This window comes from Aplysia californica, unplaced genomic scaffold (genome assembly GCF_000002075.1).
Source record: "Aplysia californica isolate F4 #8 unplaced genomic scaffold, AplCal3.0 scaffold00169, whole genome shotgun sequence".
NCBI classification, from domain to species: domain Eukaryota; kingdom Metazoa; phylum Mollusca; class Gastropoda; order Aplysiida; family Aplysiidae; genus Aplysia; species Aplysia californica.
In genome coordinates, this window is record NW_004797439.1 from 405,978 (window position 1) to 431,873 (window position 25,896).

The 25,896-nt window shown below is 38.9% G+C and overlaps 1 protein-coding gene across 3 annotated transcripts in view; it reads left to right on the forward strand.

The window, feature by feature from the left end:
• LOC101847187 (prominin-1) overlaps positions 1 to 25,896 on the forward strand; it is a gene marked incomplete at its 5' end in the record, with an annotated part of 88,074 nt that overhangs the window by 9,636 nt on the left and 52,542 nt on the right. For 2 of the 3 annotated variants that reach the window (XM_035969673.1, XM_035969674.1), the window contains 13 exon segments: positions 1,677 to 1,743; positions 4,281 to 4,364; positions 4,623 to 4,807; positions 6,321 to 6,389; positions 7,871 to 7,934; positions 10,771 to 10,850; positions 12,009 to 12,082; positions 13,896 to 14,042; positions 15,161 to 15,290; positions 17,180 to 17,268; positions 19,538 to 19,619; positions 22,113 to 22,259; positions 24,861 to 24,869. In XM_035969673.1, the coding sequence (XP_035825566.1) occupies positions 1,677 to 1,743; positions 4,281 to 4,364; positions 4,623 to 4,807; positions 6,321 to 6,389; positions 7,871 to 7,934; positions 10,771 to 10,850; positions 12,009 to 12,082; positions 13,896 to 14,042; positions 15,161 to 15,290; positions 17,180 to 17,268; positions 19,538 to 19,619; positions 22,113 to 22,259; positions 24,861 to 24,869 (1,227 nt within the window). 3 annotated transcript variants of the gene reach the window in all.

The window sequence follows — 25,896 nt, forward strand, 5'->3', positions numbered from 1 at the left end:
TGTGTGTAGGAGCGTGCGTCGAAGAACTGCCAGGTTTGGGCAGTGAAGGAGAAGATGTTCAACGGTCTCCTCGTGGTAGTCACAGTGTCTGCAATGGGGTTCCCACATGGAATTGATTTTGTTTATGTGCTTGTTGGTGTGTAAGTGTCCTGTGGGGGCTCTGAAGATCAGAGTCTGATCGGCTCTACATAAAAGATTCGAAGGGTCTTTGGGGTTGGGTTTGTCCATGTACCCGAAGACAGATCTTCCTGTTTCTGCGTTGGCCTATCTGTTTAGCCACTCGTCTCTGCTTTTGGCTTGGATGATCCCTCTGCAGGTCTGATCATCTGCGGGTAATTTCATATGTCTTTGAATTACATGCCTAGCAATTTGATGATGACTTTGCTTTAGAACCATTAGTTAAATATAGATAACTCTCTATCTGCTTGATAATGAATAAACGGAAAAAAGCGATAAAAAAAAAGCAGCCTATCGTAAGTGGGCCCTTTTATTTGTCTCTTTGAGAAAGTTTGGTTTGATGAGGACATAATTCCTTAGGTTTCTTAAATAACTCTTGTTTGCTTTTCAGTCTTAACACTTTCATAAAGGGAGCAAGAATGTTTGAAAAATGTATGGTTTTATGCCCCTCAACACTATAAGGTTATTCAAAAGGCGGAACCTCAAGATTTAATGCTCATCTTTGATAGGACAGAGCCAAATGGGGGCACACTTTGTGTTAAACCCGAGCCTGCAATCTCACAATTATGAGTCTGCAGGGATGCCATTTTTCCACTTTTTTCCGGTATTTCCGGTATTTTGATCCTGATCTGCTATTCCGTTATTGCGATCGAGATAGAATCTATAGATGGAAAAAACCCCCACAAAACCCCCCATAAACACACACAACAACTTGCGCCAAATGTTCAAATAACGGAAAAACAAAGACTTCGCTGTAAGTTCAAATAACCGGGAGTGCTTATGTTTGTTTGTCATTTCTCTCTATGTACACCCTTTGGGTCTCAAATTGATATTCATATGTTAGCGTGATAGTGGCGCGTGGATTTTTAGGTATCTTCAAAAAAAGTTGAGTGGCATCCCTGAGTCTGGTAGTTTCACTTCTCGACAAAGGACACCACCAGCAAGAATGTTTCCAGTTGAATTTTTCTCTAGTCTGCTATATTTATACAGGGTGAAACGTTTGTGGGTAATGTTTGCTTACGCTACTAATATGTCAGGTCGCCATTTTTGTTGTGTTTGATAACCAATATCGTCGACAAGATGGTAAAATGTACTAAGCCTAGAAAGCAATATTTTCTTGATGAGAGAAAAAACTGTTTATTCTTTTAACTGGAGTACTTGCATGTGTATTTGTTCTTGTTTTTACAGCATTTTGATGAAATATTTTGTGAGCAGAAGCAATCGATACAACAGATGAAGAAACTGCCGTTAAAAAATTTATTTCCAAATTTTGGGCTTAGTATATCTGAACAGCTGGCCGAAGATATGCACAGTTTTGAGTTGCTTCTTTCTAGTGTGATTCTCTCTCAGCCAGACAGATGCTATTGTCTCATTTGATTTAGTCACGGCCAATGTAATAGAGCGGTTAAGCGTAAAGTGTCCTGTCCTTTGCATATTTAAAGAGCACAAGAAAATTAGTGTGCCGTTGCTTTGATTTATATGATGTTTTTCTCTGGCAGGAAGCTTCGAACTACATCATTACAGAGTACGATGGTACAAGCACTGATGTTCTGGCACAAGTCAATGGTACACTCCTTTTATACATCCTGGCAGTTCGCTACTCTGGGATTACAAAGTTCTATCTGACATTTTTTGCTGTTTTGAGTAGCTAAGACCACGAGGTCAGGAACCAAATGTTCTATGTTCTGTCTGCTCTGTCAAAATCTTAAGATTATTTGGAGTGGTTATCAAGATATTCAAAGAATTGCATTCGAAAAAAGCTTGACACGATGTGAAACTCAAAGTCTTTGACGTCAAATTTCACAAAACTAAGTACTGTGCAGATAGAACTTTGTAATTCTGAGGTGGCAAGTTGTTACTTGTTATGCCTCTACATCTTTTTAGAGTTGCTGGTTTTTGAGAACTCATTGTTAGAGAGTGAAGGAGACAGTTAGTTTAAGTAGAGGTTTTACGGCGCTCGCAACTGCATAAGGTCATATGAGCGCCAGAAGATTAGAGGTGTTACAAGTGAGTAACAAACATAAAAAAGAAGAAGGGGAGATAAGGATGATAGATTTTCGATAGGAAAGAAGGAGCAAACCATACCAGAGCACCCGCCAACCACCCACTGAAGGAGACAGGTGATCGCTGTTTATGTATCTATGGATAGTGTATTTTTTAAATACTTTTTTTTAATGATACGCAGCATTATGTGACTATAGGAGCATATTTCCCATGAACCAAAATAGACTGTTGTTGACAGAAAAAGTGTTCAAGATATTGAAAGAATTTTTCTGTAACATTTTAGGTACATGTATTGTCCGTAGCTTTCTGAAGCTGGTAACCAACTGACCATTCATTTTAAGCGATTGATTTGAGGAGATTTGATGGGAATAACGATTTGGTCTGTTGCTTCCGTTTTTTATTACTGTAGCAGTACCTGTCTGTGTGTTTACTAGGGCTGCCCATCATTACGAATTTGGCAAAATCGTTCCCGATTTTTATGAAAATAGTATCGTAATACCACTTATTTAGATTTTTAAAATGTCGATGTGTTTTGGTGTAGGATCAGGATTAAAAGCTTATGACATATTCTGGAGTTCCAAAGGTTTCTTTTGCTTTTGCAAGCAGTAACCCACCCCCTTTCCTGTAACCCCTTTTTTTCTTAACTGGACAATGAGGAGCCCGGCGAGATCTCTTTTTACCTCATGCCTTTTTTTGCATTACATTTATACTCAACTGCAACCCCGTCCTTGACACCTCAGGGAAGAAGACTTCCTGTAGCCATATTACAAATTTTAAAGCCAGATTACTAATTTTTAAATTTGTTGATCACTAAAACATATGCTGGTGTGTGGGCAGTCCTGGTTTAGCGTTGCTGTTTTGCCAGATTTAAGCTTCTGTTGAGTCTACATGTCCATGTTCATGTTAATCACAGTACGCACAACAGTGGTTGTCCAGCCGGTAGCTGGCTTGCTTCATTACCCGTTTTTGTCACTTTGAACTTGTATAAATGACGATAGTGGGTGGTTGGCGGGTGCTCTGGTGGTGGTTTGCTCCTTCTTTCCAATCAAACATCTGTCGTCCTTATCTCCCCTCCTTCTTTTTTGTGTATGTATGTTACTCTCTTGTAACACGTAATCTATTCTTTGGCACTTATATCACCTTATTGTGTTGCAAGTGCGGTAATAAAATTCTTACTAAAACTAAACTGAACGATGATAAGCTGAGTGGCAAGGACCTTCTGTGCTTTATCTCTGACGAAGTTCCTGTGCTTCTCTCAACAGAGCCGTTGTTTCTGTTGAGCCTTTATCTGTGTTGTTATTGTCATGTTTTGCTTCCTTGTGCTTATACAAGCCAGCAGTGTCCTCATTTCAGTCCAGATAAGAAGCGCAGGTGGTAGGAGGGCGGCACTTGTAGGTCCTACTTCTTTTCTTTCCCTCTGTTGTTTCTGTCTGTCTGTCTGTCTGTCTGTTTGTCTTACTATTTCCCACTGCTAAAGGACCATTAGTGTGTGGATGTGCTCCTCTTTACTCAAACAAATAAACAAGCGAGATAAGAACCCGTCAATTTCAACAGAAAAACAGACATTGAATGTCCTGGCAACAGCCAAAACATGCGGAGCAAGCCGACGGCGTGATTTCTCTAATGTGGAGTTAGACCTACCATTTTTCTTGACCCGGTGACAGAGATCAAATGTCATTGCAGTTTTTGATAAACAAATACCTGAACTTTTAAAGTTTTTAATCTTAGTGCTGTAATAATAACCTGTCCCTGTGGTTTTATGCACCCTCATAATTTAGTGAAATTTGATCTTTTTTTCCCAAATTTTTGATTATTTTCCTTTGATAAAATTAACACAATCGCATAATTTCACATTTTTGGGATCAGTTTGCATAATTTCAGAATTTTTTTTGCATAAAACGACGGGGACAGAATAATTAATTAAACCTCAAAATGTTATTTTTATAATTTGACCTAGTTTTTAGACTGCTTAGTATTATTCACAGGAAAATAAATGCGAAAAGACACAAAAGACTAGATTTTATATACAATCGAAAAATGGTACCTCATTTTCAAAATCTCCTGTATATTTTTAAGATTTTTGCTTTTCTAAATTTCAGGGTCTGCCGATGCTGCGGTGGAGGGTGTGCTGAACCAGCTCAATGCCACAGCCTACATCGATGAGGCCAAATCTGTAGCGCGGGGTGAGAGATATTTGAGGGTCGCTATTGGAGAATTTTCTTACGGACTTAGAACACCCAGAGTTTTTGCTTCTGTGTGTGTGCGTGAGTGCAAGCATGAGTGCGTGCGTGCTTGAGTTGTATATATGTGAGGCAAACAGACAGTGTTTTGAAAATTTTGAGATTTAATATGGGGATGTTGGACATATGTTGTCAGTATAAGATTGAGGTCTTATGTTCTCATGATACTTTATGATAGTTACTTGTATGTATTCTTTTCAGAGGCAAATAAGACGAAGGATGCCCTGGATGAGGTAGCTCAAAACCTTGCAGGTTTAAAAGATGAAAGCGATGAACTGAAAAACAACCTGACGGACATTAAAAATGATATTTCTGCTATTTGTGGTACTAGTGGCTGTTCTGGTTTTGATGCGAATGATTATAACACAGACGCCAACTTTTCTTCGGTAAGTCGTTAAGTCTTTCCTTTTCTCTCTTTTTTTTCTTCTTTTTTTCTTTTTTGTTTTGTTTTGGAGACCTTTTGTCCTTGTTTATTGAATGAGTGAATGCCTTCTTATTGGGTGATATTGTATTGTGCACATTTGTAGTGGTGTAGGTCTGTTCTGTTCGTTATGACTTTTTGCATTTGTTGTGGTGTAGGTCTGTTCTGTTCATTATGACTTTTTGCATTTGTAGTGGTGTACGTTTGTTCTGTTCGTTATGATTTTAGTGAAAGGGTTTGTGAAGATTTGGAGGCAAGTGTGATAGTGAACTTGCGGCGTGGACAGGAAAATTTTTTCTCCCAAACTCAGGCGCTCGCAAAAAATGTGAAAAACGAAGGTACCTGACGAGGCTCTCCGTCATACAGGGCCCCTATGATCCTCTTGGATTATAGGATCAGTGACGGTGACGGTGATAATGAACTTGAAAGCATGTGTTCAACAAGCTTGCAAGGAAAACAAGAAATATGTATCGACAATCGTCAGAATCCCTCCACAAGCGCCTAAGTCAATTTAAAAAAAAAGTTTTTGAGAAAAATTAATAAAAGTAAAAAGGGGGGGGGGGGGGGGCAAATCAGAACCAAGACTTGGGCACTGGTCATTTTTCAATTAATAACTCGGAAGGAATTAAAGAAACTGAATGAAACTGTATTGTAATTGGCCCTCTGATGTCTTCATTGGAATAACAACTTTATCTTGAAGCCCCTAGAAATTGATTTGGGAGATTGTGGAATGATTGTGCATGCCGTGGTAGAGACTTCCGATTCGTGCGACAATATGGTGAAAACAAACATTAAATAGAAATTCCAAGATTATTTGATGGGTACAGTGGTGAAAAATCAGTTTTTTGCTTCTCCTGTAAAATTTTAAAAACCGAGTTACAATAGTTGTGCTCCTACCCCGCAATATATACTGTGCAGGACCATGGCTAGCACAAAGTGCGAGTACAATTTAGACAGCGAGAGATCTTGTCAGTATGTTAGTGTTAGAATTTTAGTTCCTGTAATAAAATGGTAGCTTACATTGTATGTATCCTAGGAAGTTGAGATTGTTGCAGAAGGCTATCAGGTCTGCTGGTGTGATAATTTAGATTGTGAAGTGCATAGATCTTGCTGTTGATTGAAAATTTGTGCTTTACAAATGCTATTTATTATTATTATTATTATTGTTTTTATTATGATTATTTTGATGGTTATAATAATTATTATTACATAAAGTGTCATTGTTATAGGTACACTCAATAACCTGTACAAACGACAACCTCCCACTCTCCCCCTCCAGCAGTTTTTCTGTATTATAATGACATTGTCCAATGAGTCGACCTGTCTAAGACTATCACTTCTCTCCTCAACAATGGGTGACGGCCTTGGACAGATTTGACTGTACTTGGTCTCTGATATATTTGTGCTGTATGGGAAAATGTTGCGGTGACTCGTATTGGAAATGTTTCTTTAAGAAGTATTTCTCTCATCTTTGACAGTTGGGTGAACTGCAGAGCCAGGCTGCGAAGGTCGCTCAAGCCCTGGACATGAACCGATATATTTTACAGGTGAGTTAAATGCTGAGAAGTCGCAAAGTTGAATTACAGTACATAGTCTTGTACTGCTTAGATAAAAAAACAACTTCAGTGACTTCAGAATAATAGTCTAAGCCAACTTATTGGCAGCCTGTTCGTTCTGAATTTCCATTTTACCGTCTTAATTGCGGAGGGTCATACAGTGTTTGCAACACTTCAGTACTTAATTCACACAGACCTGTAGATGCTACAGTTTTCTATTAACTCATTAAAGCCTGGCTTGATCTGTTGAAACTGAAATTGTGCAGTGTCCCGGAAAAAATCAGCTCTCATATCATATTTTTCAGCAGAAGAAAATTTTCAGGAGATATCAATAAATTTTGATCAAAATGGAAAATCAAAAAGAACACAAGTTTGTCTTGATTCCAAATGCTTTGGGACACACTATCTATTTTATGCTGTAGATCTGAATTTTAATATTTACTATAAATATGTATTTGGCATGCTAAAACTTCCTTTTAAAGTAATACAAATGTTGTTCTGAAGAATGTTCTAGGGAAATTAGAGAGATCATTACTGCAGATGAATAATTTGAATGCATAAGGAGGGTTAATTTCTTCCGATGGTTTATGCAAATTTTGAAGTTTTGTTCTCTTTTAAGTAATATGTTTTTCTTTGGGGTTTTTTTGAAGTTTCATTTTGTTAATAGTTAGTGAATTAAGCTTTATTTGGACCTCTACCAAAAATTTTTTAACAGTTTCACTTTGGTGCAAGTGGGTAAATGTTGATGGCATATTTTGTGTTGGTATTTATACTTCAAGTGAATACTGATTGGGCACATTTTTCTGGGTAATTTGTGAATATTAATTGCGTAGATTTCATTTGGTACTTTGATCATTTATGGGTATGTTGATGGTGTAATTTATTCTTCGTACATTTGAGAGTATGTCGATTGCTTACCATGTGGTTTTTTGATTGTGGGTAGGTTAACGTGTAGTGTGCTTGCTATGTATACATTTCTTTTAGTGCACAGTTATGAAAGTTGATTATCAATTATGTTCATTTCCTTTTGCGCGCCTGTGTGAATCCAGGTTGTGCATACAATTAGAGTAAAACAAAACATAGAGTGGAGTCCTCGTAAACGTGAACACGATTCATCTGAAAACAGTGGTGAACCGGAAAAAAAAAATCAAATCTCCCTTTTCCCCCCCCCCTGATATTTCAGTAGCCTGTTTACGCGGAAAACTCCGCTATACCTCAGAAAAACCAGCGGTCCTGCAGATTTCACTTTAAGTGGGCTCAATTGTGTTTCTTTTGAACACATTTCCTTCAGTATGCATCTGTGAACGCTTATTGTGTTCTTTCATTTGGTGTGCACACTTACCTGAACATTTGTTATCTTAGCCTCTATATACACAAAGTTGTGACATGTGTACACATGTTTTCGTTATCGTAAAATTAAAGAAATATACGAGCAAACTGATTCACGAGTTCTGTTTTTTTTCTTTTTTTAGGCTGAGGCGGCAATGGCTGATGCAAAGGATCAAGCACGTGCCCAAGTGGTGACACAGACAGATGGTAGGTTATGTGTGTTACATCGTCTCAAAATGAGGCTCGTGGTCAATTTAGGATTTTGCAATAGGGTGCAGGGAAATTCTTTTAATAATTTGGAAAAAAGTGAAAAGAACATTTTTAAATTTAATACGGATATTGAGATATTCACTGATTGCCAATGTGCTCAAAGAAAAAGCCAGGGGGGTAATGTTTCAGGCTGCTACTTACTAGCTGTTTAATTTGTATCTACAAGTGGTGTTACGCTCAGAACTTATTCTTGTGTGGGATAGAGCGCTTTATAAACGCTATGTATTAGTATTTTCTATTATTATTAATTATTACTATTACTATTATTTTGTCATTATTATTATTATTATTATTATTATTATTATTATTATTATTATTATTACTATTATTATTATTATTATTGTATTCTAGTTACTGGTTTCTTGGCAAATTTTTCAGCACACAAAGAAAGCAATTAAGTTTAAATGATGAGAAGAAGAAATAAAAGTAATCCCCGCCGTAGATCTACTGTCGTGCGATTTAGATTGCATGCAGACTTCTGATTTTTATTGAGGCCCTGCAGGTCATTTTTGGCTATAAGTTTGAATCTAATATAAAGAAAAAAAAGAGTTGAATGAGTTCTTCCGGTAACTCGGTTAGAGCATAATTTTTAAATGTGTTGTCGAAGGGTCTCACAATGTGCATTTTCTGTCCTTTGATTCGTCAGTTAAGTTGATGATAACTCTGCATTGTGCAGCGCTAAGAGCCGTCTTCGAGTGGGTGGTTGGCGGGTGCTCTGGTGTGGTTTGCTCCTTCTTTCTTATCAAACATCTGTTGTCATTATCTCCCCTTCTTCTTTTTTATGTTTGTTACTCTCTGTAACACCTCTAATCTTCTGGCGCTCATATGACGTTATGCAGTCGCGAGTGCCGTAAAACCTACTAAAACTAAAGTAAAAGCCTTCTTGGGGTTAGGTGCTATGTAAAGTCAAAGGTCATTGTTGGAGTGCAACATCATACAGTAGATGGATAACGCCTAGAAGGAAAGAAATAAAGAAAGAAAAAAAAAGAAACAAAGAAGGAAAGAAAGAATTATATTTTACGTAGGTCTAAATGTCTGTCAGATGTTTCCCCTTGGCATGGTAGAGGAGTCAAAGTTGACTATTTTCATATTTTCATTTACCTTATTGTATGTTACCCTCAGTCTCTCTATGTTCCAGATTTTTTTTTTTCTGCAGTTTTGTGGTTGGTAGGGTGGGTGCTCTGCTGTGGTTTGCTTCTTCTTTCCTAATAAATATCTATCATCCTCATCTCTTCTTCTTTTCTTTGTGTGTTACTCTCTTGCAACACTTCAACTAATCTTCAGCACTTTTGTGACCGCGGGTGGTTGGCGTGTGCTCTGGTGCAGTTTGGTCCTTCTTTCCTATCAAACGTCTATCGTCGGTTGGCGGGTGCTCTGGTGTGGTTTGCTTCTTTACTATCAAACATCTACATTTTTATGTTTGTTACTCTTGTAACACCTCTAATCTTCTAGCCCTCATATCACCTTATTCAGTTGCGAGCGCCGTAAAACCTCTACTCGGGGATGTAAATCTTCTGGCTTTTGCCGTTTTTTCCGGCCGACTTGCCATTTGGGCCCCAGCTTTTAACTTAAGTCTGCTATAAACAGTACTTCTTATATATACTAAATAGAGATTATTTGGGGGCTCTCGTGGCCTAGAGGTTAAGGTGTTGGCCTCTCATTCAAAGGCCCCGGGTTCGAATCCGGGTAGCGACCGAAAAATTTTCTTCTCTTAAATTGTCTCTTTTCACCTCCTTTCCTGCTCTCTAGCAATATTCTGTTGTCTGCTTTCATTTCCACTTTCTGCCCCCACCCCCTCACCTCCTTTGCCCCTTCCTCTGGGCTCCTGGCTCTTTCCGCAGCCTTTCTACTGCTACTCCTTGGCTCCTCCTTACTGCTGTCTTTCTGCCACACCCCTGATCTTCTGGTAGGAAAGATCTACACCTAGCCTTCTCGGACAAGGGCGAAAAATCTCGGAGGGCCCGTGTGCAAGTTGCGCACGTTAAAGATCCCTTGGTGGTCTAAAATCGATAAGAGTAGGCTTCGGCCGCCACCCGGGCAAAATTCAAAATTTCCTACCAACTGAAAATATTAGGTGTGTCCCGCGCGCTCATATGACCTATGCAGTTGCGAGCACCGTAAAACACTTTACAAAAACAAAAACAAGAGATTATTTGTTGGAATAGAGGGAACGAAATAAATGTAATTTAGTCTCCCTGTTTTCTTATTTCTGTCAATGCACTTTTTTTTAAGAAACCTGTTTACATCCCTATCTACTAAAACTAAAAACATCGTCTTTATCTCCCCTCCTTCTCTTTTTGTGTTTGTTACTCCTCTTGTAGCACCTCTTATCTTCGGCAGTTATATGACCTTATTGTGTTGCAAGTGCCGTAAAACTCTTACTAAAAACTAAAAAAACCTTTTATGACCTAGTTCGCTACCATAGAATTAAAAAGTTCTTTCTGACATTTTTGGCCGTTTTGAGTGACTATTACCATAAGGTCAGAAACTTCCTTTCTGCTCATCAAAATCGTAAGATTATTTGGAGTCGTTTTTAAGATATTCAAAGGATTGCATTCGAAACAGCTTGAAATGTTGTGAAACTAAAACTTTTTTTGGGTCAAATTTCTCAAAACTAGTTACTGAGCAGATAGAACTTTGTAATTCTGGGGTAGCGATTTGTGTTGCAAGCGCTGTGGAACTACTAAAACTAAATAAACTAAAGTCGATCCCTCTGTTTCCTTTCCCGATTGTCTTTTATTTGTCTTCATTTTCCTCTCCCTCCCCCTCCCAGATGCTGCCAAGGCTGTAAAAGATGTCCGTGTAACCATCGTGGACAAGCTGGCAGAGCTTGAAAAGTTCAAGGATGATGCTGTGAGTTTGTGTGATGATGAAGGAAGCGAAGAAACAGAATTATGCACTGCTGCTTAACTCTTTAAAATGTGGAATTATTTTCCTCGTTTTGACAGATTTTTTTCAAGAACTCGTGAAACACGTAACGGGAGATACACGCAAAATGTTCGTAAAATGGCTAAAACTGTGCCAAAGTGAAAGAGGAAGTGGTTTATGCATTTATCAAATACTTCCGAGTTAAGGTAAATCTATTCGCATTTGTAAGAGATTGCATTAGCAGTAATGCTTCATGCACCCTGCGATCTGACCGGACCCTGGGACTGTCCACTCGGGGGCCGGCAAATTTCACTGGATGCTCCCGTCGTCCCCTTGGGGTTATAGAGTTAATTTCACATTTGATTTTGTTTTTGAAAAACGCCTACTGTTGGTAGTTTTCGCTTAAACATTTGTCATGGGTGTTTGGTGGGTGCTCTGGTGTGGTTTGCTCCTTCTTGACTATCAGACATGTATCATCCTCATCTCTTCTCTTTCTTTCTTTCTTTTTTTTGTGTTTATAATTCTCTTGTCACACATCTAATCTTTGGCACTTATACGACCTAATTGGGTTGTAAGTGCTGTAAAACACATGCTAAAAAAACCCATAAATCAAGTTTGATTTCATGCCATGCTAATTTAAACCCTATTTTAGTTTTGTGAAGCTATTTGTACATTCCTCTTTTAAGCTCAAAACTGTACAATTAACGTTGGTTGTGCACATTTATTGCGTGCCCACACAGAAAGATTCGTAGCGATTTTTCTATCATTAATTTACGTTTGAAAATGTTCACTGTGCATTTGCTTTGCGTTTTCTTTAATGCATTGATTGGAATCCTTTCTTAATTTTTTAGAAAATTTCTTCATAATTACATTGTTTTTGTAGTGTTTACTTAGTACCCAGAAAGTCTTTGTTCAGTTTTTTAAAGGTTGTTTTTCTGTCTTAAGATTTGAAAGTCAACACTGGACTGTTCACAATGAAAGAAAGGAATTTTTGTCTCTAGAGAAGTTGCACATGATGAAATATCCAAATGAAAAATGCAACCCTGTCTTAGTACACTGTAAAATATCTAAATGAGAAGTGCAACTGTGTTCTCAACATTTTCAGTTATTTGATTGACATTTTTCTGTTCTTGTACTCTTCAGCTCAATTTTCTACCAGAGACATATCGAAACTTGGATGATGCAAACGAAGATGCGCGGGAATACAGCAAATATGTGTAAGTGGCAAATACTACTTCTTAAAATTGAAAGACATGAGTAACAATTAAGGGTGTGTTGTTACTGATTTACGTCACTATGTTGAAATACAAATACATTAGAATTTTAAGTTTCTGTTCATGGGTGGTTGGTCGGTGCTCTGGTGTTATTTTCTCCTTTTCTGTTGTACATCTGTTGTCCTTATCTCTTCTCCTTAAAACCTACAGGGAGAGGAGAAGCCGTTCTGTGTCGGATGCGACACAGATTTTACCATTAGACACATTTTAACAGAATGTCTAGACTTTGGAGAGATCCGAAGGAAATATTATAAATGCAAGAAATTGCAGGATATTTTCTCCGTCGTTGTTCCCAGCAGAATTTTAAATTTTATAAAGGCCATTGGCCTTTATGGCGAGTTGTAAAGTGAATCTGATATTATTTAAAATTTTTAATGTTACTTAAAAGTTGTTTTAGATCACAAATGTATTTACACCGAATTTGAATATTTTAAACTTTTTAGCATTTTAAAGTAAATTAGTTACCAGTCGTGAAGTGAACTTTCGCAGAGGTGAACAACTTGTGTTTCGCGCGCTCATATGACCTTAGCAGTTGCGAGCGCCGTAAAACCTTATACTACTACTCTCCTTAAAAAATTTTCTATGTTACTCTCTAGTGAAACTTCTAATCTTCGGTACTTGTATATGGCAAGTACCGCAAAACTCTTAGCAAAACTAAATTAAAACTAAAGTGTTTGTTCATACTTAATTTATGTATGTTTTGGGTGTAGTCTTCCTTATGTGAAAATGCTGTTGTCAAATGTATTGGTTAGATTCTCGGCTGTCAAACACAGGAGACCCCCAAGTTCAATTCCGTGTGGGGAGAAATTTTTTTGAGTGTCTCAGCTTCTCTGCTAGGACATTGTGTACCTCTTAGCCTATATGGGCCTGACAAGTAAAGTCGAAGGCTGCATCTTAAATGATCTATATTAGATCTATGTGAATGGAGGCATACAAATGACACATTTAAATTTTGAAAAAGAAAATTTTTGAAGAAAGTGTATATTCGGAATGTTTAGGTTCTGAAAGAAATCATGTATTCACTTGTTAGTGTAGATTTGTCTCCATCACTTTAGGGTCATTAAAATAATTAAATTAAAATTTGTATATTGTACGCATGAGTGGAGAAGAGAAACCATGACTTTCTGCTAGCGTCTATTCTCCTTCACGACAGAGACGAAAATAAAATAAAACTAGCTTTTCATCCAATAGCAAAATGAAAAATGAAAAAGTTGATACAATCAGAAACATTTTTTTTTGGTGCAAAACTAAATCTTTGATTCAAAATTCTTTTTTCTTGTAATAAGAAGTATGGGCAGGGCTTATTTTTCATGGTAAGATTTATTCATCATGGAAAGCTGCTTAGATATTATATTTCCTGTCAGAGACTTTTTACAACTGTGATTCTCTCTTTTTCTTTTCTTTTTACTTTTCTTTTTTACTTTCTTTGATGAAGTTGCTTCGACCTTTCCACTGATATGTGTCCTGACATGCAAGTGACCTAATTTCCACCAGCTGTCACTTTGATCAGGAAAAAGAGATCTGGATCTTAGCTTTGTTATTTGATTCTTGTTGCGATGCAGTTGTTGCTGCCTGTTTGTTGAACTCAGATATTGGTTACAGTGCTTGCTTTTTAACAACAACAACAAAAGAATTGATGATGTAATAACTTTGTTTTTTCACGGTGTGCCTGTGATATAAACATTTTCCATCTTTTCAAATTCATTGTGATCACAATAATTGTTTCTTTTTTTAAAACTTGTTTCTTGAACGATAGATTTTACGGCGGCATCGGCATCTGTTGTGCTTACCTGCTGATTGTGGTCCTGTACTACGTGGGAATTATCTACGGGCTGTGTGGAGAGCGGCCAGGGCACGATGCCCCGTGCTGTCACACTGGAGTCGGCGCAAACTTTCTCATGGCGTGAGTAGTAATTGTGTCACGAGCTGTCCAGCTGTCGGTGCATCATCATCATCATTATCATCATCATTGTATAAAGAAGGTATTAAAACAGTTAAGACCTTGTTGTATTTCCCAAAAAAAATATTTTTCATCATTATCATCATCATCATTGCCTTTTTCACCCAAGAGGATCAGGATATAGGCCACGAACAAACATTTTCCTCCCTTCCCCATCCCGGGCTAGTCATTTGATGTCACTCCGTGTCTTCCCACTTTTCTGTACACACCCTGGAATGTGCAGCCTGTTTCTGTATCTCTTCATCTCTTGTGCCACTTTAGAACTCTTTGCTTTCGGTGCAATGATGTTTTACACTTCTGTCGGCTTGTTCCCTTTTATGAGGGCATGGTCCCTTTTATGAGTGGTTCTGTTATACTGTGTCCTATGGGTGGCTGGTGAGTGCTTACTTATTCTTTTCATGCTTCTATTATTGTTGTGTTTTTTGGTTTTGATTAAATAAGGCTCACCACATAAAAATTCACGAAGATACAGATCTGACAAAGTCATGTTTTTCAGGGATGATGTAAACAGGAAGTTGTTGATTTATTTATTAATGTGCCAGGGACTGGTCGAGAATGGTGGTTACAATATTTGCCAGTTTGGCCGGACAACACGAACATATAACAATTATCCTTATGAGTTGCTTGTAAAATGTGACAGTCATTGTATTGAATCTATTTTTTGTGTTGTGGCTGGGTTTGTGACAGCTGTTTTTGAAAACTCTGCAAAGAGTTGTGCTATTAATATTATTGCTGTTTTTTATTTCTTGGGGAAAAAATGATTTATTTAATTTTTTTCTTTTATGTCTTTGTAAAGGTTGTTTGTTTCATTTTAGCCATGAGTTGTTCATATTAAACTATGTTATTCATTTATTAACAAAGTCAGGTTACTGACTAATGTCACAGTGAATTATATAACTGTCTGTGATGCGCTGATGGTTCTTGAACTTAAGCTGTTGACCTCAAAATCATTGTCAGCACACTGTGTAATGACCTGGTTTTGAAATCGTTGTTGGTGTTATGTGAAATGTTTTTGTTTTTTAAAATTAAAACAAAAATTTGTTGTTTTTTTTCTTCGTCAGGGGTGTTGGCTTCACCTTCATTTTCTCCTGGCTGCTCATGCTGCTCTGTTTAATACTCTTTGCCACCGGCGGTCCGGCCTACACTGAAGTGTGCAGATATTTTGTTGATCACAACCCTGAGGATGTGCGGGTAATTAAATCAGTTTAGAATTCTTTCTTTCTTTTTTTTGGACAAGCCCGCCTAATTTCAGCTCGAATGGCAGTTTCTTTTTCATCAACTTTACAAGCCTAACTCATTCTTGCCGGAACGGCGCAGTGTGTGTTGATAGTGTAGCTCCTGTTTGCCCCATTAACTATGCAGACCTGTCTTTACTTTAGAATGACCAAGTTCTATCAGACATTTTTGGCCGTTTTGAGTTATTATGACCATGACATGAGGTCAGAAACCAAATGTTCTATCTGGTCTATCAAAGTTGTAAGATTATTCGCAGTCATTATCAAGCTATTCAAAGATTTACATTTGGAAAAGCCTATAATGTGAAACTCAAAAGTTTCAACATCAAATTTCTCAAAACAAGGTACTGAGCTGATAACACTTTGTAATTCTAAGGTCGATGTGTTAATTGATCGATAGCATATACTAGTTTCACACCACAATGCCCAGTACTAGGTTTTAATACAGTACATTATTTCTGTAACAAATCAAGGGAATGTGGTTTGCTCCTTTTTTCCTATCGAACATCTACAGTCTTTATCTCCTCTCCTTTTTTGTGTTTGTTACTCCCTTGTAACACCTCTAATCTTCGGCACTTACATGGCCTTATTGTGTTGCAATTGCAGTAAAACTCTTACGAAAAAAAAAATTAATTAAAGGAAGCTGTTGTAATATTCCACTGTTTGAAACATGAGTTTGTGGGGAGTTAAAAAAAAAAAAAAAAATAATGGAGTATCTCAGCCTGGACGTTGTATCCCTCTCAGCCTGGACGTTATATCCCTCTCTGCCTGGGTAGCATAAACAGTTTTTCTGCGCTCTTTTGGTTTAGCCCTGACAGAGATGGGTGTTGTGTTACAGGTTCCGTCTCTTCATTAATCTTGGTGTGTTAACAAAGAAAGTGGCTTCAAACCCACCCAATATCATCACTGAGTTAGACGGTGGGTGGGTGGCGGGCACTCTGGTGTGGTTAGCTCCTTCTTTCATATCCAACATCTATCGTCCTAATCTCTCCTCGTTCTTTTTTTGCGTTTGTTACTCTTTTGTAACATCTGTAATCCTCAGCACTTGTATCATCTAGTTGTGTTACAAGTGCTGGCTTTAAAAGGCTTACTCAAGCTAAGACCGAGTCAGGCGAAATCCTCTCTTGCTGTGCACACAGTGTTACGTCAGCTGGTATGAGATTTTGGGAGTTCTGAGCAAGTGACCAGGGTTCGATTCCTAGCATGGATCTTTCATTACTCTTTAGGTTGTTGGAAGTCTTTTTTATGGCTCTCCCTCCCATCAAGTAGGAGGTGGACGTTAACTGCATTAATATAATTCATAAGTCCTGTCAGTTTTAGATCAGAGTCAATTTTGAAGAAACTTACTCTTTTTTTCCTTAATACTTGCTCTTCGTTTACAGTGAACTAGTTGAAATATTTTGTGAAAATTTATGTGTATTCTTTTATTAAATACTAAAAGTTCTTTTGCTGTTACTGTAAGAAAGAGGCAGGACCTCTGAATAGTTTTGTGTGTGTTTCCATCCAATAATATGGAGTCAAGTGACTGCAAAGCATTGATTTCTCTCAAAGCAATTCAATCGAAGTACACCCCCCCCCTCATTTGTCTTGTTGTAGGTGGAAGTTAATTATTTGAATGAATAATTCATAAGTCCTGCCACATTAAGAAGATCAAATTTAATTTTGTAGAGAGAGTCATTCTTTTGTCCTCAGTACTTTTGTCTCATATACAGGCCTGTGTGTGCTGAATTAACAAAATTTAAAAAATTGGGACCAGGATGTGCCCTTGTCCAGCATGAATCCAATTGACTCGCCCTTTATTTGAAACCACTAGTATTTATAGCTGTTTGCTCTTGCATCCCACAGTTCTTGGATGAGCCTCTGAAGAACGGGTTTGACTTCCGGTCTTGGTACGACAAGTTCCCTGAGGACTTCTCTGTGTCTGGAACATTGCAGTAAGTCCGAGGTTTTATACCGGCGTCTGTGCTGTAGCGGTTAGGTGCTGCTCTGCTGTCACACGTAGTGCACCTGAGTTGGATTCCCGTGTTGGGAGAAATTTGTTACAGAGTATCTCCCGTCTTTTTACTGAAATGTTGTATCCGTCTCTGCCCGGGTTGACCGTGACAGGCATGGTCAGAAGCCTGCCTCCTAAATGATCTAAATTGTGTTGATGGAGGCGTTAAAAAAACAAAAAACCCAACATTTAAACAAAATTAAGTTTTAGAGATTTTACTTCAAGGGTCGCTCAGACTAGGGGCAGGTTATTCCACAGCATGGTACAGTATAATCCTTATATCGACATGCTTTGGGAAGTGGATTTGATGTCGATATATAAAAATTTCGATAAATGAAAATATAAAGCCAAAGACGAAAAAACAAGCCGAGGTCAGCACTACTTTTTAAAGCTGTTTTCTTCTCTTGATTCTTACACAACTACACAGTGAAACTAACTAGTGGTAGATGGGAGGGGGGGGTGTGTAGGGGGTGGAGTTGCGGTACCAAAGACCGAGCAACGCGAGACGCATACTACACACCAGCGCAAACTTTGTTGTAGCATCCTTGCAAAGCATGTTTATCTCCGCTTGCTGGGGAAAATGGAAAGGCGAGGCACTGACTCTCAGGCCCACTGACTCACTGACCGTTGCACTTGCCAGCGACAGACTGAGAATGGGATGGGGAAGGGGAGTGAGCGATCGTGAGTGGGGGTAGGGAGGTGATGCTCAGTGCGCGAGACGCTCACGTCTGTGAGGTGCTGTACTGTGTTGGAGACTACACTGTGTAGGCCCTACATGACCTACTAAAGCCTGGTGTGTCAAATAGGCTACTTGGCGGGTATGTGGACTTGATGAAAAACTAATGCGTTGACTGTTAGCATGGCTTTCCCCCCTATTTATGTTCGTGGGCTTCGCCAGGTACTCAGGAAGCATGTCGATAAACCGGAGAGGGCCGAAAAAAAGTCGATATAAGAGAAATTGTTTAGTGAAGATATTGAAGGAAAAATTTCGTAATTGGAAAATCAAAATGTCGATACATCGGCTGTTGGTACAAGTGGATTTTACTGTATTTCATGACAGCCCTAGAGTCCCTTGATCATTAGCAACTGCAATCATATAGTTTTTCTAAGACTGTGGGACGGGTGGTTGGAGGGTGCCACTGGTAGGTCCTACTACTTTACTTCCCCTTCATTGATTCTGTCTATCTGTCTTACTTTTTCCCCAGCAGTAATTGTCCAATATTGTGTCGATATGCTTCTCTTTACTCAAGCAGACTCAAAACAAACAAAATAAGACCACAGGCCCTTAGTAGAGAAGCTACTTTTTGCCAAAATGCTGAATTCTCTGTGCTATAGGATTGTCAAACATTTTTTTTCCGAATGACTGTTGTACCTTGGGCTAATACATTTTTGTTTCCTTATTTTTCGTACACTTAAGACACTCATGTAGGATATTGGATTGTTTGTTGCTTCTACTAGTTCGTCAGAGCAAGCTTTATTGGTATGGGAAGCATGATGTTATTTTTTACTATTATCTTACAGTCTTGGTAGGCGGCTGTCGACATTTTGGAGTGGTCTTCTCTTTTTACATTGTTACTATGTTTACTGAATGTGTTTCAGGATGTGTTTACATTCTCAAACATCTGTCTGTTCACTGAGTGTGTCAGGATGTGTATACTCACTCAAACAAATATCTCTCTGTTTACTGAACATGTTTCAGGATGTGTTTACTCACTCAGACAAACATCTACCCCCCGGGGCAGTGCCACTGACTGCATGTAGTGTCTTTAGGCCATTCCCAAAGGGGGGACATATCTCGTTCAAGCACAGTAAAATTGTAAATGGGCTGATTCTTCATGTCATGCTCTTAATGTGCCTGATCTACAACAGGGAACTGCTGCTTTTTCTTTCCTAATTCTTTTTATTGTCATTTTCCTCTACTTCTTTTGTATGTTTGTCTCACTCTTGTGACCTGCTATTTCTGGGGTGCCTTGATAGTCAAAGCAAACCTTGTGCTGTTGAAGCTAGAGAGGTGAGCAGAGTAAGTCTGGTTCCCTGTAAAGACTTCTCTGTTGACACCCACCCCTTGGCGCTCATATGACCTGATGCAGTTGCGAGCGCCATAAAACCGTCTACTAAAAAAAACCCGCGAACAAACATCTCTGTTTACGTATTGTTTCAGGATGTGTTTACTCTCTCAAACATCTCTCTGTTTCCTAAATGTTTTTCAGGATGTGCCAAAACAACGCGTCACTTTACACAGCTATGCACTTGGACAATGTGGTCAACTTGGATGAGATGTTGAATTTGCAGGTAAGATTTGAATGTCCTTTACTCTTCCATTCCTCCCAGTCCTTTTGAGTTTTTTTTAAAGTAACAGTTTTAAGGCACTTGCATCACAATAAGGTCATATAAGTGCAGAAGATCAAAAGTTTTACAATGGAGTAGCAAACACAAAAAGGAGGAGGAGAGATAAGGACACAGCACATGTTTGATAGGAAAGAAGGAGCAAATCATACCACAACACCCTCCAACCACCCACCAGTCCTTTTGAATAGCCCTAAAGACATGGTTTTTGGGATGCCACTTTTGATGCATTCCCCAGAATTCTAGAAATAAAGAATTTTTTCTTGATGATTTTTTTTTTCTTATACAAGTTGAACCTTCTCTCATGACCATCTGTCCAAGACAAGTTACTGTGCAACCAATCAGTACCCTTTTTCCTCCTTTCATTAAAAAAAATAAAAAATTAATGACACCACTGTTCAAGAGGGTCTAGGATGACCGCTTTTCTCCTCGGAAATGGGTGGTTGTCGTGGACAGGTCTAACTGTACAGACAGTCAAAAATTGTTTAAAATGGCTACTCTTGTCGAGGAGAAAAGCGGTTGCCGTTAACAGGTGGACATCTTGGACAGTGTCATTATATTGTAAAATAACCAACAACCCACGGGGGGGTGGGGAGGGTAGGAAGTTGTATGTAAAGTTGATTGTCTTGGAGTCTTGGATAGGTGACTGTTTGATCGGGTTTGGTTGTTTTTTGGTTGTACCTTTCCCCCTTCTTGTGATGTCAGTTTCCATTTTGTTCCTGTGATGGAAGAAGTTGTGGTGGTTTCATTCCATGTGAGTGGCAACCCCGAGGAATGCTTTAATATTACTTACATAGCTACCAGCCAGTACGTAAAAGAGGCATTTTTATACGGTTTTGTTGGTCTGAGTAGGGCTGTTTTTGTCTCGGAAAATATATTTTCTCTGTTTTCTAGTATTGCTTCTCATGGACCTGCCAATGTCAAGGAAATTTTATGAACTTTCAAGACCGGATTTGTAAAAAATAATAGAGCGAAGCCGATTGGTCAATTGTTGTTGTGTCCATTACCATAGTTAGTTATTGAGCAGGAATTTATTGAATGTAGAAAAATGAGATGTTACCGCAGACTCCTTGACATCTCATACAAAGACCACATTTCATATGCTGAGGTACGGAACAGAGTCACAAACGCAGTTGGACAGCATGAAGATCTACTGACCTCAGTGAAGAGACGAAAATTAAAATGGTATGGGGATGTCACAAGATCCACAGGACTTGCCTAAACAGTCCTACAAGGAACCGTACAAGGAAAGAGAAAGAGCGGAAGGCAGAGAAGGGGATGAGAGGACAACATCACAGAGTGGACAGGGAAGACGATGGGTGACAATCTGAGGACAGCAGAGGACAAGGAGAAATGACGAGAACTGGTTTTCAGATGCTGTGGTGCCCCCCATGGTTCCACAACCACGGGATAGAAGAAGAAGAAGAAGAAGAAGAAGAAGAAGAAGAAGAAGAAGAAGAAGAAGATCTGTGTGAAGGGTTTGGAGAGGGGATGCTGGACCAATGTCCGTCATCTTAATCAGCCGTGTGTGGCTAGACTCTGGGGTTTTTTTTTTATTTGAAAAGTTCACAGCTGTGTCCTTATTTTATCTTAGGACCACTGGCTTCCTTGGTGCGGTTTGGAACAAAACTATACCAATTTTTCGGATAAATTTATACTCCTGTTTATACATCTATCTATATTTTACTTTCTTTTTGCATGTCATATTGCACTTTATATATGAATAGTCTTGATACAAGATGCTTTAAGTGGTGTCGGTTGCCTAGTGGTTAGGTAGGCTGCCAGACCCATAATCGTGAGATTGGGGGTTTGGAGGTTAGAGCCTCAGCTTGGTCCAACGTTGTGTCCTTGGTAAAGGCACTCTACACAAGTTTCCCATTTTGGCTCCGTCCTTTTTGGACATGGACGTTAAACTCAGGAGGTCCCGCCTCGTAGATAAGCTATCAGTGTTGATAGAGACGTTAAACCTTTTCCATTACACCATTTTCAAGATGAATTAGACAATATTGCTGGTAGATTTGAGTCTCCGCTCGTGTATTTCTGTGGGGTTGGAGATGTCAGTTGTCACCATTGTGTCTTCCTTTTCTGACACTGTAGGGCAATGTTAACTTGTTGAGGGCAGCAGGGTTGGACAGTTTGTATACTTTTTCTTAGTTTTTGGATTTTTTTCTTTTCTGTACAAGTGAAAAAACTAATTATGTTTTGATCTTAGCGATCAGCATTCCATCTCTGTTTCAAGAGCTGAGAAATTTAAAAATCTCACACACACACCACACACACACACACACTCACACACACACACACTCACACACACACACACACTCTCTCACACACACACACACACGAGTTGCTCCTGCATAAACTAGTTTGCTTCTTGAATCCTGTTCAGATGTATAACATTTGTCCTGTCTGTAACTTTTTAAACTTTTCGTTTCTCAGGAATTAGACGACAAACTGGATGAGCTGAAGAGAACTACAGTTAATGTTGATAACATAACTATCTTGAGCCAGGACTTAAAGGATGACTTACAAAAGTTTGCCGACTCTGGTCTGGACAGTGTCAATTTTGCAGAGTACTTTGTGGAGGTGAGATTTTTGTGCTTATCATCTGTCATTTGAATGTGGATCTTATTATTTCAGCTTGTGATGAATCAGCTGTTAGGAGAGAAGACGTAACTGTAATTGAAGATATTTTATTATGATTTACCACAGGTCTGAAGCCGATGGGCGTGGTACTTAAGACCAAGTGGTTTTCCTGACTATGAGCAGAGTTTTGTTTTTAGTCAGGTTTTTTTTTCCTAATGCTTCCTTTTCAAGCCAAATTAGGTTATGGGACAGAAGCTACAAAGTGCCACGGGTGGATGCACTTTTTTTTTGTCTTGGTAAGAAGCCTCACTCTGTCTCTCTCTCTTTCTGTCTCTCTGTCTTTCTGCCTCTCTCCCTCTTCTCTCTCTTTCTGTGTGTGTGTGTGTATGTGTGTGTGCCTGTGTGTGTGTGTGCGTGTGCGTGTGTGTGTGTGTGTTTGTGTTTGTGTGTGTGTGCGTGTGTGTTTGTGTGTGTGTGTGTGCGCGTTTGTTTGTGTGCATATGTGTGTGTATTCTTGTATATATCCAAACGCACATGCTGTCCTGCTGAGCTCCCAGTGTTCATATTCATGAACCCACGCAATGCGTGCATGAGTTGTATCTAGACTTGGATGAGACCATTTGCTTTTTTTTTTTTCCAACTCCAAGCGAGGCCTGGCTCAATGGACAGTATTGTTAAAGCTATTGCCCTGCAATCCCATGCCATTTAGAAATGTTGATAATATGTTGTGTCATGTCTGATTGAAATTGACAAAGGTGCAGACTTTGGGTAAGCGTTATTATGAAACTGGAAGTGAATGAACTGATGAAGCTGAAAGCAAGAAATTTGCAAAATTGGGTGATTTTTGTTGTTGCTGTTGTTTTTAGTTGTTTTTTGTTGTTGTTTTTATTTTGCTTTTATTTTGTTTTTATTTTGCTGAAGATTTTATGTGGATGGTTGGCGGGTGCTCTGGTGTGGTTTGCTCCTCCTTTCCTATCAAACATCTATAGTCCTTATCTCCCCTCCTTCTATTTTGTGTTTTTTACTCTCTTGTAGCACATCTAATCTTCGGCACTCATATGACCTTATTGTGTTGCAAGTGCCGTAAAACTCTTACTAAAACTAAAGAAGATTTTATGTTCTTTTTTATGACAACAAACATGAACAGCAGTGACACAACAAACTCTTCACGTGCGACGTAAAACATCACAAGATCTGTTGCTACAGCAGACATGGCACAATTGGAATTTATGCTTCTCTCCTTCTTTTACCACCATTTCCTAAAATTTATTAATTCCCACCATAACCACAATGTTGTTGTGAAATCTCTGATGAAAAGTCGGTGCACAGTCAAACCTGCTTCTGTGGCCAGACTGCCAGTTCCTACTTCTCCCTCGCGTTTTTTTCTTCTCTATGTCATTATAACGATGCTGTCGAAAACAGTCGGAGACAGCCACTTTTCTCCTTGACAATGGGTGGTTGCTTTGAACAATTTTCATTGGTTTTTCAACGCCATTATTTTAGTCTTTTGAGTCAAACAGATTGAATTTAAGGATGGGTGGTACCTCGTGAGTTTAGTTATTATAAGGCATGGGACCACAGTGTAGATAAAAGTGTTCAAATTCTTTTCCGAACTGTGGTATATTGGAAAGTTCTTGTGACTTTGCCCCATTCTCTCTGGTATTTGTGGTTGTTTAGAGGTCCTGGGTCTTTATTAGATAAAAATAGAATTGAAAAGAGAAGGGATACTTTTCATTCAACCTCTATAAAAGACTAAATTAATCTAAGTTGGGAACAGTTTTATTATTTTAAAGTGTTTAAAGGTAGTGCTTTCAGGTAGGCATGGTTGTTTTGTTATGTTTCCGGTTAAAATAAAAAGGTCTTTCTATGTGGGGTATTTATGTATGTTCTTCAGCCTCAAGGTGCGGGTTAGCTGGTTTGTTCTAGCATAAGTCTGTCTTTGTGCTTTTGCTAAAATATTACCCGTTGGGACGGGTGGTTGATCGGCACTCGGGTGTTTTGCCCTTTCCTTCTGTTTCTGTGGTTTGCTCCTTCCTTCCTATCAAACGTCTATCGTCCTGATCTCCCCTCTTTTTTTTTTGGTGTTTGTTACTCTCTTGTAGCACCTCTAATCTTCGCCACTTGTGTGACCTTATTGTGTTGCAAGTGCCGTAAAACTCTTACAAAGAAACGAAGCCATAATTCTTACCTTTCCCTCTGTTATTTCTGTGTGTCTTTCTTACTTTTTCATCAGCGCTAAAGGACCATTATTGTGTTAATGTACTTCTCTTAAATCAAACTCATAACCTGTCCATGGGTGACTGAAAGGCAGGTGCTCTGGTTGGTTTCTCCTTCTTTTCTATCCAATATCTATCGTCCTTATCTCTCCTCCTTCTTTTGTGTGTTTGTTACTCTCTTGTAACACCTCTAATCTTCGGCACTTGTGTGACCTAATTATGTTGCAAGTGCCGTAAAACTTACTGAAACAGGTAAAAAAAAACCCAGAACTGGTTCACTTGCGGCAGAGGAGGACTCAAATGGACCACAACTTGACTGCGACCCAGGCTGTGCCATTACATCTGTTCTGACCAATGTTTGTCTTTTTTTTCTTTGTTCTGACAGCTCAACTCGGTGGGTTTTAAGCATGGTCTTTGTTCTGGCTTGATTGTTTTTGTCATCATTGCAAATGTTGAGCATGAGGGAGTGTTGTTTTGTGCTGCACGCTAAGGGTGTTTGGGCCTGTTTCAGAAAAAAAAAAAGAATTAAAGTCTTTTTAATTCGCAGACCACGTATCTATACTGGAACAAAATGATGGAACAATATACTATTTTAACAAGTCTTGTAATTGCTTTGGAATACAACCTGCAGCATAGGGAAATATGCCGTAAAAGTGTGGCTCATGAATTAAAGTGTGTTACAGCACCGAAATGTATATGTGGTTTTTTTATATACTTGTGATAGCATTTTTGTGAGATGTATTCTGACTCTGGAGTATTGAATTGGGTTTGTTTTCGGTTCCACCCTTGCTGTTGGATCTTGAGGGTACTTTTCAGGTTAACAGGTGGTTGGAGGACGCCACCGGATGTTTTTTTAGGGAGGAAAAAAAACGTGTGTGGTCTTGAGCAATTAAATTGTAGTGCGTTCGTGCATGCATGGGTGTGTGCATGCATGTGTGTGTGTGGGGGTGGGGTGGGGGTGGGGGTGTGTGGGGGAGTGGGGGTTATTCAACCGTGTCTAAGGTCTTGAAAGATAAAGGTGGAACCGGAAATCGAAATAATGACAGTTGACAGTAGCAGTACGTGGTGTGTGTCTTAAAGTGACTATAGTGAATGATAACATAATCCTACACGTCCGTTCTTGTCTCTTGGGGCTGTGGTTTGCTCTGTCTCTCTGGGTATGTTTGACGTGTGCATCTGTACGATTGTCTGGACGTATGTGATAGCAATCCGTATCGGCTTTGTGGTGAATGAGGGTCCTATGGAAAGCTGTCATTTCAAAGTAGTGGCTGTGTTTTGGCTTTCATGTCTGTTGGCTTTCATGTGTATGTTGCATTGATAGTTCTTGAGTACTGGTCTGCATAGTCTTAGCTTTGGTAATAAGTGAACACTTCTATCTGACATCCACCCATATCACTCTCCTCATTCTTTTCTTTACCCCC